This window comes from Ranitomeya imitator, chromosome 1 (genome assembly GCF_032444005.1).
Source record: "Ranitomeya imitator isolate aRanImi1 chromosome 1, aRanImi1.pri, whole genome shotgun sequence".
NCBI classification, from domain to species: domain Eukaryota; kingdom Metazoa; phylum Chordata; class Amphibia; order Anura; family Dendrobatidae; genus Ranitomeya; species Ranitomeya imitator.
This window is the reverse complement of record NC_091282.1, coordinates 926228920-926245978: the sequence shown is the minus strand read 5'-3', so window position 1 is coordinate 926245978 and position 17059 is coordinate 926228920. Positions and strand designations below refer to the sequence as shown.

The 17059-nt window shown below is 42.6% G+C and overlaps 1 protein-coding gene across 1 annotated transcript in view; it reads right to left on the bottom strand.

Annotated features, from left to right (window-relative positions):
* The window catches only part of GRID2 (glutamate ionotropic receptor delta type subunit 2), a 2297645-nt gene that overhangs the window by 915528 nt on the left and 1365058 nt on the right, over positions 1–17059 (bottom strand). Inside the window, exon 8 of the mRNA XM_069743575.1 lies at positions 9914–10033. Coding sequence (XP_069599676.1) covers positions 9914–10033 — 120 coding nt within the window. The remainder of the gene's footprint in view (positions 1–9913; positions 10034–17059) is intronic.

The window sequence follows — 17059 nt, the reverse complement described above, 5'->3', positions numbered from 1 at the left end:
TGCAAGGGCTCCAAGAAAAACCCACAACGCTTAGCATATTCCAAGTCCATCAAATTCAGAGCAGCGCCTGAATCCACAAACGCCATGACAGAATCTGATGACAAAGAGCAGATCAAGGTAACGGACAGAAGAAATTTTGACTGCACCGTACCAATGGTGGCAGACCTAGCGAACCGCTTAGTGCGCTTAGGACAATCAGAGATAGCATGAGTGGAATCACCACAGTAGAAACACAGCCCATTCAGACGTCAGTGTTCTTGCCGTTCAACTCTGGTCAAAGTCCTATCGCACTGCATAGGCTCAGGTTTAAGCTCAGGTAATACCGCCAAATGGTGCACAGATTTACGCTCACGCAAGCGTCGACCGATCTGAATAGCCAAAGACATAGACTCATTCAAACCAGCAGGCATAGGAAATCCCACCATGACATCCTTAAGGGCTTCAGAGAGACCCTTTCTGAACATAGCTGCCAGCGCAGATTCATTCCATTGAGTGAGCACTGACCATTTTCTAAATTTCTGGCAATATACCTCTATCTCATCCTGACCCTGACAAAGAGCCAGCAAATTCTTTTCTGCCTGATCCACTGAATTAGGCTCATCGTACAGCAATCCGAGCGCCAGGAAAAACGCATTGATATTACTTAATGCAGGATCTCCTGGCGCAAGAGAAAATGCCCAGTCCTGAGGGTCGCCGCGCAAAAAAGAAATAATAATCAAAACCTGTTGAACTGGATCACCAGAGGAACGAGGTTTCAAGGCCAGAAATAACTTACAATTATTTTTGAAACTCAGAAACTTAGTTCTATCTCCAAAAAACAAATCAGGAATAGGAATTCTTGGTTCTAACATAGATTTCTGATCAATAGTGTCTTGAATCTTTTGTACTCTTGCCGAGAGCTGATCCACAAATGAAGACAGACTTCTAATGTCCATCGCTGCACCTGTGTACTGAACCACCCAAACATCTAGGGGAAAAAAAAGACAAAACACAAAGCCAAGAAAAAAAAATGGTCTCAGAACTTCTTTTTTCCCTCTATTGAGAATCATTAGTACTTTTGGCTTCCTGTACTGTTATGATAGGCAATTCAGTATCACAATGGACATGGAGGTCAGAGCACATACAGTGATCTGACAATAACCCAAAATAATAGAACGAGCTCTGAGACGTGGGAACTCTGCAGACCGCAATCCCTGATCCTCTCCAAGCACAACTAGAGGCAGCCGTGGATTGCGCCTAACGCTCCCTATGCAACTCGGCACAGCCTGAGAAACTAACTAGCCTGAAGATAGAAAAAACAAGCCTACCTTGCCTCAGAGAAATACCCCAAAGGAAAAGGCAGCCCCCCACATATAATGACTGTGAGTAAGATGAAAAGACAAACGTAGGGATGAAATAGATTCAGCAAAGTGAGGCCCGATATTCTAGACAGAATGAGGATAGGAAAGATAACTTTGCGGTCTACACAAAACCCTAAAGAAAACCACGCAAAGGGGCAAAAAGACCCTCCGTACCGAACTAACGGCACGGAGGTACACCCTTTGCGTCCCAGAGCTTTCAGCAAAACAAAATGGACAAGCTGGACAGAAAAAATAGCAACAAATAGCAAAGAAGCACTTAGCTATGCAGAGTAGCAGGTCACAGGAATGATCCAGAGAAACACAAGTCCAACATTGGAACATTGACAGGAAGCATGAATCAAAGCATTAGGTGGGGTTAAGTAGAGAAGCACCTAACGACCTCACCAGATCACCTGAGGGAGGAAACTCAGAAGCAGCAGTACCAGTTTCCTCCACAAACGGAAGCTCCCAGAGAGAATCAGCCGAAGTACCACTTGTGACCACAGGAGGGAGCTCTGCCACAGAATTCACAACAGAAGTTACAGACAAGCAGACGGAAGAGGACCTTAGACAATTATATATATATATATATATATACAGATGTAAACCATAATATCAATGTCATAAAAATAAAAGATGAAATCATGCCACAAATTGATTTTTTACTACCTTACCTGACTCCAAAAATTCAATTAAAATTGATGAAAACATTGTATGTACAACAAAATTGTAACATTAAAAACTACAGAAAATCATGCAAAATTCCAGTTCTCAAAATCCATTGATAGAAACATAAAAATCTATGGGTCTTTATTGTGTTTTTTGTACCATTTCACCATTTGTTTCCTGTTTTTCAGTACTTTATAAAAGTTAATGGTATCGTTCAAAACTACAACTCGTCCCAAAAACAAAGCCCAAGGAAAAGTAAAATATGAAGGATGGAAAGTAAATATAAAAGCATAGAAACAAATATTGTAAGGATCATTTTGAGTTTTCCAAAAGACACGTGGAAGATGCTCCAAATGTCTGGAGAAAGGTGCCGTGCTCAGAACAAACTTGACGTTTTTGGCCACTAAGATAAATGCTAAGTCTGGCACCAAACCAACAATGCTCATCACGCCAGGAACACCATACCCACACATAAACATAGTGGTTGCAGCATTATGCTGTGCTGTGTCTATGTTTTTCAGCATGTTTTTTGGCAGCAGGGACAGGGAAAATGGTCCTAATCGAGAAGAATATGAACGGTTAGAAATATAAGGATATTCTTGATCAAAATCTATTTCACTCTGTCATTGATTTATGACTGGGATGGAGGTTCACCCTCAAACAAGACAATGACTTAAAGCATACTGCTAAAGCAGCACTCGAGTAGTTCAAGGGGAAATGTCTAAATGTTTTGGCGAGGCCTAGTCAAAGCCCAAACCTTAATCTATGAAAATTTATGGTCAGGCTTGAAGATTGATGTTCACCAGAGGAAACCAGGCCCGGACTGGCACTAAAATTCAGCCCTGGCATTTGAAGTTACACAGGCCCACTTGTCACATGGTGACCGTATAATATCTTTGCACACTTGTAGTTTACAAGAAGTGAGGGGAGTGTAACACAGCTATATAAAACATAATTACAGCTGTATCCAGCATTACAGCTCAGTCTTATTTTTTGCTTTTAGTTGCAGTACCAAGAAAAGCTGCTACTTTACCTACATAACTGGATCTCGTACTTAATGAAGGAATGAGACTGCCAAAGGCTATGGAACTTCATTCTGATGCTCCATAAACTTTGCCTACAGCCACTTTTGCTTCCGCTGCGCAGCACGAGACCCGGTGACTCTGAAAAGCGGTGACATCAGTATTTTCAGGTATTCCGGGTCATGCACTGAGCTCGGCAACTGTGAAGAGCGGTATTGTTACTACCATCACCACTCTTCAGGGTCGCTGGGTCTCGCCAGGTCTGGGCTAGTAGTGGGGGTGTCTGATAGACATCTCTCCATTACTTACACCAGGGATTGATAGCAGCTGACATTACTCATTTGACATCAACCTTAAAAATCATTACACATACAAGAATTAAATGCTCTGGCATTCCCCATAGAATATAATACTGCCTCCATAAAATATAATGTAGCCCCCAGAGAATGTAATACAGCCCCCATAGAAAGTAATGCAGCACAGCCCCCATAGAATGTAATGCAGCACAGCCCCCATAAAATGTAATGCAGCCAGACCCCCATATAATGTAATGCAGCACAGTCCCCATAGAATGTAATGCAGCACAGATCCCTTAGAATGTAATGCCGTACAGCCCCCATAGAATGTAATGCAGCACAGCCCCAATTGAATGTAATGCAGAACAGCCCCATAGAATGTAATGCAGCCAGCCCCCATAGAATGTAATACAGCCAGCCCCCATAGAATGTAATGCAGCCAGCCCCCATAGAATGTAATGCAGCCAGCCCCCAAAGAATGTAATGCAGCCAGACCCCATAGAATGTAATGCAGCCAGACCCCCATTGAATATAATGCAGCACAGCCCCCATGGAATGTAATGCAGTACAGCCCCCATAGAATGTAATGCAGCACAACCCCCACAGAATGTAATGCAGCCAGCCCCCACAGAATGTAATGCAGCCAGCCCCCATAGAATGTAATGCAGCAGAGCCCCCATAGAATGTCATGCAGCACAGCCACTGTATGATAAATCATCTGCACTATTTATTAGATCATTGTTTTTACCAGTAAAAACAGTTATAAGTATGCTTGGTATGTCATATTAAAAGCACATGCAACATATTGTGTGTGGAACAAACAGCATGACAGGTCTATGTTTTAACTTGACTTTTTAACAGTCTTACAAGTAAATGGTGTAAACATTAATACGTTTTGTTAATTTTTTTATGAAACTGTAACTCAATATCTTCTTTTTAAATTGGCTAAGCCTTAAATAATCTAATAAAAAAATTATTTTGTTTGTAAGGAAGATAATAATACATTTGTTCTTCTTTCTTTCGATAAACTATTTTTATTTGAAACATGAGAATAAATAAAACTTCCATTATATTAAAACAAAGAACGCACCCAAAGCATGTAAAAAGACATATCTTTGTAATTAACTCAATAGATCAAAAGAAGGAGAGATTACATTTTCAATACAAGTCCTATGAGATACATGTTAAATATCTGCAGGGTGAATAGTGTACAAACTCCAATTTAACGCTAACAATAATGAGTCGTCAATACTGAGTGAAGACAAGTGGAAAAGTCTAAATGGTTTGGTTCCTATGGAATACTCAAAAAATGTAGTTATCCATATTTTTTAAGTGTATAATCTTTACTTTTTGTTTTATCTACAGTATGAATATGAATAATTTCTGGACAGAAAGTGGAAATGAATACAACCGTATTTATGTTAAAATTTCTGAGCAGGTAAAACAAATCAAAGGGATCGTCAAACACTTCTTAAGCAAATGTCATTAATATCAGATTTATAGGCATTTAAGAACTATCACCTCAACAGATCAACTGATAGCAGCTCCCGCAGCTGTCAGATTCACACTGTCTATGGGACAGACTGAAACAGCATGCTTCCATAAGGTGGTCATTCTCTAGTGCAAAAGCTTAGCTCTTTCTCACTGTAATGTAAAGCTGAGCTGCAGCACCTGAGAACTGTGACTACACAGCATACAGAGATATACTGTTCTGGTTCTATGTGCTGTGTACATCCATCTGTGAGAGCTGCAAACAACTAAATGGTTGGAGCACGGAGTGCTAGAGTCCCCTCGGTCTGCTAAAGATGACTTATCCCTGTTTCTAACATTAGTATATATATATATATATATATATATATATATATATATATATATATATATATATATATATACAGTATACACAGTGGGTAAGGAAAGTATTCATACTTCTTTAAATTTTTCATTATTTGTTTCCTTGCAGCCATTTGGTAAATTCAAAAAAGTTCATTTTTGTTAATGTACACTCTGCACCCCATATTGACTGAAAAAAAACAGAAATGTAGAAATGTTTGCAAATTTATTAAGAAAGAGAAACTGAAATATCACATGGTCATAAGTAATCAGACCCTTTGCTCAGTATTGAGTAGAAGCTCGCTTTTGAGCTAGTACAGCCATGAGTCTTCTTGGGAATGATGCAACAAGTTTTTCACACCTGATCTGGGGATCCTCTGCCAGTTCCGTCAGCTTGGATGGTGAACCTTGGTGGACAGCCATTTTCAGGTCTCTCCAGAGATGCTCAATTGGGTTTAGATCAGGGCTCTGGCTGGGCCAGTCAAGAATGGTCACAGAGTTGTTTTGAAGCCACTCCTTTTTATTTTAGCTTTGTGCTTAGGGTCATTGTCTTGTTGGAAGGTGAACCTTTGGCTAAGTCTGAGGTACAGAGTACTCTGGAAGAGGTTTTCATCCAGGATATCTCTGTACTTGGTCGCATTCATGTATCCTTCAATGGCAACTAGTCATCCTGTCCCTGCAACAGAAAAAAAACCCATAGCAAGATGCTGCTGCCACCACCATGTTTCACTTTTGGGATTGTATTGGGCAGGTGAAGAGCAGTGTCTGATTTTCTCCACACATACCGCTTAGAATTATCACCAAAAAGTTCTATCTTCATCTCATCAGACCAGAGAATCATACTTCTCATAGTCTGGGAGTCCTTTATGTGTTTCCTTTCATATATCTTTCATATATCTTGCACTAAGAAAAGGCTTCTGTTGGGCCTCTCTGCCATAAAGTCCCGACTGGTGGAGTGCTGCAATGATAGTTGACTTTGCGGAACCTTCTCCCATCTCCGTACTGCATATCTGGAGCTCAGCCACAGTGATCTTGGGGTTCTTCTTTACCTCTCTCACCAAGGCTCTTCTCCCACGATTGCTCAGTTTGGCTGAATGGCCAGGTCTAGGAAGACTTCTGGTGGTCCCAAACTTCTTCCATTTAAGGATTACCAAGGTCACTGTGCTCTTTGGGCCCTGAGTACTGCAGACATTCTTTTGTAGCCATGGCCAGAGCTGTGCCTTGCCACAATTCTGTCTCTGAGCTTCTTGGCCAGTTCCTTTGACCTCATGATTCTCATTTGGTCTGACATGCACTGTAAGCTGTGAGGTCTTATATAGACAGGTGTGTGCCTTTCCAAATCAAGTCCTATCAGTTTAATTAAACACAGGTGGCCTCCAATTAAGGAGTAGAACCATCTCAAGGAGGATCACAAGGAAATGGATAGCATGTGACTTAAATGTGTGTCTGAGCAAAGGGTCTGAATATTTATGACCGTGCGATATTTCAGTTATTCTTTTCTTTTAAATTTGCAAAAATTTCAACATTTCTGCTTTTTTCAGTCAAGAGAGGGTGCAGAGTGTACATTAATGAGAAAAAAATGAACTTTTTTGAATTTACCAAATGGCTGCAATGAAACAGAGTGAAAAATGTGAAAGGTTCTTAGTACTTACCGTACCCACTGTATATATAAATACAGTACATACATTGATCCCTCAGTATAGAAATTTAACATACCAAGAATGAAAACTTACTTAATGGCTCAGGCTACATGGTAGTCTGCAACCTCAATCTTCATTCCAGATATGCTAACAACTTGGTATTGCAATGAATTGCTTGTGTAGTAAGTAGCAGAGCCATTTCCACAGAATGTCCAAGGAGTCATTATCAAACATAGCAATGCCAAGCCACATGTTGCTTATGCCACAGTAAGCAGCTTGCATGACTTAATCTTGCTAGCTTTCAGCATCTCTGGAATAGTGTCTCTTCGATCACATTTGTGACATTATTGGTCACCAACAGGAAAGGAGCTGACAGCATTGATGATTTGCATTCCCAAGTTCATTCAGCATAGCAGAATCTATAATAAAACGCTGGGAGCGTCACTCTGTCCGAAGCCTCTATAGACTGCGCAAGCGCAAGCGCCGGCGCAGTCTGGGCCTCACAGAGCGACGCTCCCGGGAGATCGCGGTGTGCGTTCACACTGAACGCACACCGCGATCTCCACCGCAGAAGCAGGGACCGCCAGGAGGGTGAGTATCGGCCTATATTCACCTGTCCCCGTTCCATCGCTGAGCGGCGCCATCTTCCCGGTCTTTGGCCTGTAACCTTCAGTTCAGAGGGCGCGATGACGTGCTTAATGCGCGCCGGCGCCGCCCTCTGACTGAACAGTCACAGCCAGGAGACCGGGAAGATGGCGGCGCTCAGCGATGGAACGCTGGACAGGTGAGTATAGTAAGTGCTGGGGGGCCTGAGCTGGCGGCGATACCGGCACCTGACCCCCACAGCGCGCCGGTGTCCCCGCCTGCTAAGGCCCCCCAGCACTCGGCGACGAGCGGGTCAGAGGCAGTATGGGGACGCAGGATGGAGCAGCACATAAGGATGGGGACGCAGGATGGAGCAGGACATAAGGATGGGGACGCAGGATGGAGCAGCACATAAGGATGGGGACGCAGGATGGAGCAGCACATAAGGATGGGGACGCAGGATGCAGCAGCACATAAGGATGGGGATGCAGGATGGAGCAGCACATAAGGATGGGGACGCAGGATGGAGCAGTACATAAGGATGGGGATGCAGGATGGAGCAGCACATAAGGATGGGGACGCAGGATGCAGCAGCACATAAGGATGGGGATGCAGGATGGAGCAGCACATAAGGATGGGGACGCAGGATGGAGCAGTACATAAGGATGGGGACGCAGGATGGAGCAGCACATAAGGATGGGGACGCAGGATGGAGCAGCACATAAGGATGGGGACGCAGGATGCAGCAGCACATAAGGATGGGGATGCAGGATGGAGCAGCACATAAGGATGGGGACGCAGGATGGAGCAGTACATAAGGATGGGGATGCAGGATGGAGCAGCACATAAGGATGGGGACGCAGGATGGAGCAGCACATAAGGATGGGGACGCAGGATGGAGCAGCACATAAGGATGGGGACGCAGGATGGAGCAGCACATAAGGATGGGGATGCAGGATGGAGCAGCACATAAGGATGGGGACGCAGGATGGAGCAGCACATAAGGATGGGGACGCAGGATGGAGCAGCACATAAGGATGGGGACGCAGGATGGAGCAGCACATAAGGATGGGGACGCAGGATGGAGCAGCACATAAGGATGGGGACGCAGGATGGAGCAGCACATAAGGATGGGGACGCAGGATGGAGCAGCACATAAGGATGGGGACGCAGGATGGAGCAGCACATAACAGGATGGGGACGCAGGATGGAGCAGCACATAACAGGATGGGGACGCAGGATGGAGCAGCACATAAGGATGGGGACGCAGGATGCAGCATGAACATAAGGATGGGGACGCAGGATGCAGCATGAACATAAGGATGGGGACGCAGGATGCAGCATGAACATAAGGATGGGGACGCAGGATGCAGCAGCACATAAGGATGGGGACGCAGGATGCAGCAGTACATAAGGATGGGGACGCAGGATGCAGCAGCACATAAGGATGGGGACGCAGGATGGAGCAGCACATAAGGATGGGGACGCAGGATGCAGCAGCACATAAGGATGGGGACGCAGGATGCAGCAGCACATAAGGATGGGGACGCAGGATGCAGCAGCACATAAGGATGAGGACGCAGGATGGAGCAGCACATAAGGATGGGGACGCAGGATGGAGCAGCACATAAGGATGGGGACGCAGGATGGAGCAGCACATAAGGATGGGGACGCAGGATGGAGCAGCACATAACAGGATGGGGACGCAGGATGGAGCAGCACATAACAGGATGGGGACGCAGGATGGAGCAGCACATAAGGATGGGGACGCAGGATGCAGCATGAACATAAGGATGGGGATGCAGGATGCAGCATGAACATAAGGATGGGGACGCAGGATGCAGCATGAACATAAGTATGGGGACGCAGGATGCAGCAGCACATAAGGATGGGGACGCAGGATGCAGCGGTACATAAGGATGGGGACGCAGGATGCAGCAGCACATAAGGATGGGGACGCAGGATGCAGCAGCACATAAGGATGGGGACGCAGGATGGAGCAGCACATAAGGATGGGGACGCAGGATGGAGCAGCACATAAGGATGGGGACGCAGGATGCAGCAGCACATAAGGATGGGGACGCAGGATGCAGCAGCACATAAGGATGGGGACGCAGGATGCAGCAGCACATAAGGATGGGGATGCAGGATGGAGCAGCGCATGACAGGATGGGGACGCATGATGGAGCAGCGCATGACAGGATGGGGATGCAGGATGGAGCAGCACATACCAGGATGGAGACAATATACCAATATAAATGCTCGCCACCCGGGCATAGAACGGGTTCAATAGCTAGTATGCTATAACCAACCATTAGTAATTTTAAAATACAGTTTATCAATGCACGTGTGTGGATTCCTACACAGGATGCTTATACTCCTACTCCATACTGAATAAATTAAGATGTTTTGAAAAAATAAGAATATCTTCATGCTTAAATAGTACTGTATATATATATATATATATATATATATATATATATTAATTTAGTTTTCAATGTATTCTACAACATTTTTCTTGGGCATCCTACCTTGCGGGCACTTCTGCCAAGTTCCTCCCCATAATTTGTACCAAGAATTTCAAAGTGGATATTTGGATTGTCACCAACATCATCAAATTCCAAAGTTCCTGTAAGTCCATTTACTGCACCCTAAAACAGACAAAAATAAAATCAAGATTTCAGTGACGAAGTAGAAAAATTTACTGCATATAGCATACTGTATGTTAGGGGTCGAGTTCCTGCCTCTGCACAGGGGGAATCTCGGGCCATCTCCGCTGCGGTCTCCCATTCTTCTCCTGCCGCAGTGGAGCTTGCTCAGCAGAGACATCGATCCCAGCGTCTCGCTCAGTCTGACTCTGTGCTTAGAGTTACTGCTGCGTTTCCTGCTTCTCCCATTGAAGTCAGTGCTGGGCAGCGGCGAGCGGACGTTTCTGGGGCTAAGTCCTGCTTTTTACATTCTGAGCATGCCCAGAGTAAGATCTCTCAGTGGAGATCGAGGGTCACATGATCAGATACTGCAGCTAAGGTCCTTGTAGCTGCTAGGACTAAATCCTGCTTTGCACTCTGAGCATGCCCAGGGCGAGATCTCTCAGTGGAGATCCAGGGTCACATGCTCAGGTGCTGCAGCACTCCATTGGTCCTTCTTTGGAAGGTCCTAAACATGCTGCAGCTATTTAAGCCTCGCATGGCCGCACGGCCATGCGCTAGTATTGTCTTGTAAATATGTGTGTGTGTTGTGAGTGAAAGTCGCTCTTTAAATAACCCTCCCTATTGAATGTCTGTTCGCAGAAGGTATATGTTTGCTATCTAGCGCCCGACTTATCCAACAGCACGAAACACACATTTCAGCTACCAGTTGCTGTGTCCGCCAGTACGGCGCCGTGCGCTTGCTCTGCGCTTTCCTGACCCAAGCCTGGGTGGTTAGTGGCATCCGTCAGTGCGGCACCGCACGCACTCTTGTGCCTTTATATTATTATTTATATTCCTCTGACACACCCAGTTGCGGTGTTGTGCCAGCAAGTGTCTAATCGTACTTCAAACCTGTGTAGGGGTTGAGTCCGCTGACTTCTTGCTCGCGCTTTATGTGCGGTACTGCGGTCCTGTGACGCAACAGGATCGCTTCCTTCACGCAGGGTGAAGTTAACACCTGTGTGTGTATACTTAGTACCGCCATATAGTCCATCTTACTAGCAGCAGGGTCTTTCACCTGCACGGTGGACCTCGGACGGCGAACGCACCTAATACCATTACACCTTATACTTGGTGCGTTCCACCAGTCCTAACACTGTATATAAACATTTTATTTATTTATGGTATGTGCTTACAAAAGTATAGATGACTCTTTTCATTAATAACTTTATTAAGAAACATGAAGTTCTTACCAATTAATATAACCTTCTATCACCTTTTTTTTCTTTTACCTCTATCCAGAAGAAATAGTAAAAACCTATGCCGCCAATCTTGCATTACTTAAAGGGATCATGTGACCAGAAAAAATGCTATTAATCTGCAGATATGGGGTTACTCTGAAGGTTAATAGCGCTATTATCCTGTCTGACGCCTGCACTTTGGCGAATGCTGCTGGGAGAAATCTAACTTTATTCCCCTCAGCAGAGTTTGAATTTCAGTCACAGGAGTAGATTCAATCCCTGCTCTGAGATGACAGAGCAGTGGTTGCACCCACCCCCCAACCCTGACTGACAGCCATCGCCAATGTTGAGCCAGTGTCAGTCAGGGCCGTTGGTGCACTTACACCTGTCACTCTGTATTCTTTAAATCTGAATGCTGCTGGGGCGAATAAAGGTAATTTTCTCTAAGCTGTTTCCGACTACGTGCCGGTGCCACGCAGGTTAATAACGCTATTAAACTGCAGATTAACTCTATATTTGCAGATTAATAGCATTTTTTCTGATGACAGATTCCCTTTTAGATAAGACAATTATCTGCAGTTTGTAATTTTAATGTTTGTTTGATTCTAATAATAAGTCATTTATCCTGAGTTTTGTATTTAAAAACAGCAATTAGGCATACGAGGTCATTACATTTCTTCACCCATCGCATAGTGATGAGTTGAGATGAGTGGATTGTTTCATACAACCTCGGCCTACGGTCCAGGTCCCTCCTCTCTGGCAGTAGCTGAGAGCTGTGCAAATTACCTGACCTACTTGGATTCAGGGCTTATGTTTAGGTTTCTGGGCACTAATGACATCACATGAGGCAGGTGAATCAAATGCTGCACCAAAAGACATGAAGTTCAAGAAATTCATGCAGCTCCAGCTTAGGCCAAAGAGCACTCACCAGGACCATGGACTGAGGTTGAGCAAAGAGATTTGTTAATCTCTAGTGCTGAGAAAATCTGTTCCAGTTTGAGCTTGGCAGTTTGCAAGAATGTGGACAAGAAATATAATTCTGATTGAAGATATTCCATGAAAATCAAATGTTCCTTTTAGTGATGATCAAGGTGAGATTTAAATTTGCTACAAGGAAATTAGCAGGAAATTTGTTCATACTGAATCGCAGGTAGTGCAATAGAAAGGAAGATTTTACATTCCGAGCTGTTGTACTACTGTGATGATGGAGAAAGGATGTTTATATCATTTGATTATGAATACAGCAGAGCAAATAGACCACTCTATAAAGACTTACTCATTATTGATTGAAATTCTCTATCTTAGACTGCTATCCTCATCATATTGTAGTTGTTTAATATATCACTGACTAGGACTTTAAAAATGGCTTATCTCCCTATCCTGAGTACAATCATCTTCACACTAGTTTAAAATCAAGCAACAATCCCTGCCTAGTCTTTTATGCAAGGACTGATAATTCCTCCAATTGGCTGTGCTCGACCATGTAGTGTCATAGCTGCATAGTATTATGTGGAATCCCATGTGATTGTACAAAACATCTTTAGCCTTCTACATGATACTTCAGCAGTGTGTGAAATAGCACCTGTAGTTTTTTCTGTGAAGCTCTCGAATCAAGTCGCAAAGTATTTAAATTGTCATAGACATGGATGTTTTAGGCAATTTAACCCAAAACTAATTCTCTGTCAATCTCTAGCTCCTTATCATGATCTGGGTTTTCTCCAGACACAATAGCATAGCTCTGGAATGCCTAGTAAAGATTATGGAAGAGACAAGACACACTGAGAACCAGAACCAGGTCATCTAGCAAATGAATATTCTTTTTCTCTGGCCCCTTACAATTCAACAAAATTATGCTTATCCAGCCTCCATTTTGCTGAATTTGAAAGAAGCAAATGACAAAAAAAATCAGATCCAGGAGAATCCAAGTTTTAGAAAATTAAATTAATCTCAAACATTTATGCTCATTTCTGCTCCAAAGTCATATCAATTTTTTCACAGTAATAGTCCAAATTGCAGATTGAGGTTTTATGTTTTAGAGAGGGAACATTCCACAAATGCAATGACATACATACCATGGAGGCAGGGTTAATGATTCCTAAAGGGCATCTGAGGGAAAATGATTAACCAGTAGTCCACATAAAGGAGTTACCCCAGACCTCAGAGCATAATAAATAGAAGGACTCTAATTCTCAGCTCAAGTTTTTCCCCTCTGGATGTCCCTGCTTTTCCATGTGGGCTGTTTGGTCAACGGCACCTAAAACCTTTGGCCTCTTTAGTACACATTGCGATGTATTGATTGGGACCTTATGATGCACATGCACAAGGACAACCTGGAATTTCAGTGTGTGGTGGCGGTAAGATGAGGTGCTGAGGACTGGATGTTAGACAACGAGAAGTGGGGATATGCAGAGAAGTGAAAAGTGATGTGAGTACTTTTTCTTTAATGTTTTGCCAGACCTGTATGATTTAGCTGCATTTTACTGAATTTATGCAACACAAATTACAAAAAATAGTAAATCTGCGGAATAAGCATTTTGTAAAATTTGAGTAAAATTCAATTTCAATCAAATACATTCAACCATGTCTATTCAGGAGCTAAATTAAAATCAAAATTATCGATGCTCACTTCCACAGTCACATCCAGGGATGTCGGTGACACTGTTCCCAGAGTATGACAGCACATGGTTGAGAATGTCCAGTAATGGATAACCTCTTTTTAGCAAATGGGATGTATAAAGCTTTCAACATATCCAGGAATTCTGAGATTGTTTTCTGTGAGATGTTATACTACAAATTGCTGTTATACTTAGGTCCATATGATTTGCGTTTATTTATGAAAATATTGAAAAACTGCAAATTTTGACATTTTCCAACTTTGAATTATTATGCCCTTAAAACAGATAATCATAGCACACAAAATACACCATGTTCCAAATTATTGTGCAAATGATATTTTTCTCGGATTGTCCTAAATTGTCGGTGCAAATGACAGTCAGTCTAATAAAAGTCATCACCTGTTAGATTATACATCAAATTTTATTGAAGAAGCCTCCCAATGATAACAGTATAATCTCCAAAATAAATAAAAACTCAAAATGCACTGTTCCAAATTATTAGGCACAGCAGAATTTCTAAACATTTGATATGTTTTAAAGAGCTGAAAATGCTCATTTGTTGAATTCGCAGCAATAGGAGGTCACATTCACTGAACAAAAAAGCTATTTAACTCCAAAACCTCCTAACAGGCCAAGTTACATGTTAACATAGGACCCCTTCTTTGATATCACCTTCACAATTCTTGCATCCATTGAACTTGTGAGTTTTTGGAGAGTTTCTGCTTGTATTTTTTTGCATGAAGTCAGAATCGCCTCCCATAGCTGCTGTTTTGATGTGAATGGCCTCCCACCCTCATAGATCTTTTGCTTGATGATACTCCAAAGGTTCTCTATAGGGTTTAGGTCAGGGGAAGATGGTGGTCAATATTTTTTTCCTTTTTTCCATTGTCCCATCTGGGACATCACTGTACTGTGTCAGATCACTGATCTGATACTCTGCACTGTGTCAGATATTGTATGACAGATTAAAAATGTGCAGTCAGTGGAGCAGCAGGCATAAACTTGCAGTAAAAAAAGTAAAAGTTGGCCTCTTTTCACCTAGGGGCAAGTTCTCTTTAGAACATATTTTCTGTAGCTGTGATAATCCTTATATTTCTCTATTTATCTATCTTTCTAAATATCTAAAGTACAATTTTATATATGCTTGTCTATCTATCTATCTATCTATCTATCTATCTATCTATCTATCTATCTATGATCTATTATAATAGCAACATTTCACTTTGTTCTGAATGTTTAATAGTGTACTTTTTCTAATTAAGCATAAATAAAGAAAATTAGTACAAGAGCTTCTCTTCAGTTTTCATTTGGCCAATTATTGAAATACAGTGGGGCAAAAAAGTATTTAGTCAGTCAGCAATAGTGCAAGTTCCACCACTTAAAAAGATGAGAGGCGTCTGTAATTTACATCATAGGTAGACCTCAACTATGGGAGACAAACTGAGAAAAAAAAAATCCAGAAAATCACATTGTCTGTTTTTTAACATTTTATTTGCATATTATGGTGGAAAATAAGTATTTGGTCAGAAACAAACAATCAAGATTTCTGGTTCTCACAGACCTGTAACTTCTTCTTTAAGAGTCTCCTCTATCCTCCACTCATTACCTGTAGTAATGGCACCTGTTTAAACTTGTTATCAGTATAAAAAGACACCTGTGCACACCCTCAAACAGTCTGACTCCAAACTCCACTATGGTGAAGACCAAAGAGCTGTCAAAGGACACCAGAAACAAAATTGTAGCCCTGCACCAGGCTGGGAAGACTGAATCTGCAATAGCCAACCAGCTTGGAGTGAAGAAATCAACAGTGGGAGCAATAATTAGAAAATGGAAGACATACAAGACCACTGATAATCTCCCTCGATCTGGGGCTCCACGCAAAATCCCACCCCGTGGGTCAAAATGATCATAAGAACGGTGAGCAAAAATCCCAGAACCACGCGGGGGGACCTAGTGAATGAACTGCAGAGAGCTGGGACCAATGTAACAAGGCCTACCATAAGTAACACACTACGCCACCATGGACTCAGATCCTGCAGTGCCAGACGTGTCCCACTGCTTAAGCCAGTACATGTCCGGGCCCGTCTGAAGTTTGCTAGAGAGCATTTGGATGATCCAGAGGAGTTTTGGGAGAATGTCCTATGGTCTGATGAAACCAAACTGGAACTGTTTGGTAGAAACACAACTTGTCGTGTTTGGAGGAAAAAGAATACTGAGTTGCATCCATCAAACACCATACCTACTGTAAAGCATGGTGGTGGAAACATCATGCTTTGGGGCTGTTTCTCTGCAAAGGGGCCAGGACGACTGATCTGGGTACATGAAAGAATGAATGGGGCCATGTATCGTGAGATTTTGAGTGCAAACCTCCTTCCATCAGCAAGGGCATTGAAGATGAAACGTGGATGGGTCTTTCAACATGACAATGATCCAAAGCACACCGCCAGGGCAACAAAGGAGTGGCTTTGTAAGAAGCATTTCAAGGTCCTGGAGTGGCCTAGCCAGTCTCCAGATCTCAACCCTATAGAAAACCTTTGGAGGGAGTTGAAAGTCCGTGTTGCCAAGCGAAAAGCCAAAAACATCACTGCTCTAGAGGAGATCTGCATGGAGGAATGGGCCAACATACCAACAACAGTGTGTGGCAACCTTGTGAAGACTTACGGAAAACGTTTGACCTCTGTCATTGCCAACAAAGGATATATTACAAAGTATTGAGATGAAATTTTGTTTCTGACCAAATACTTATTTTCCACCATAATATGCAAATAAAATGTTAAAAAAACAGACAATGTGATTTTCTGGATTTTTTTTTCTCAGTTTGTCTCCCATAGTTGAGGTCTACCTATGATGTAAATTACAGACGCCTCTCATCTTTTTAAGTGGTGGAACTTGCACTATTGCTGACTGACTAAATACTTTTTTGCCCCACTGTATATCCTGTTTAAAATTTTGTTATAATGTTCTTGGCAATTGCTTCTGTTTGCCTTTCCAATTTTAATTTAGGTAATAAATATTTAGGCGATGTTCCTCAATCAATAAATCATTATCATTATTTGTATAATTATAACTGATATGTGCATTACTGTAAGCAAATACTTGAAGCCAAAATTATTTATTCCACCTAATTTAGAACATTATTTAAATGGGGATTTAAACGACTCAGTCACATTTTATAACATGCTTCAGTAAAC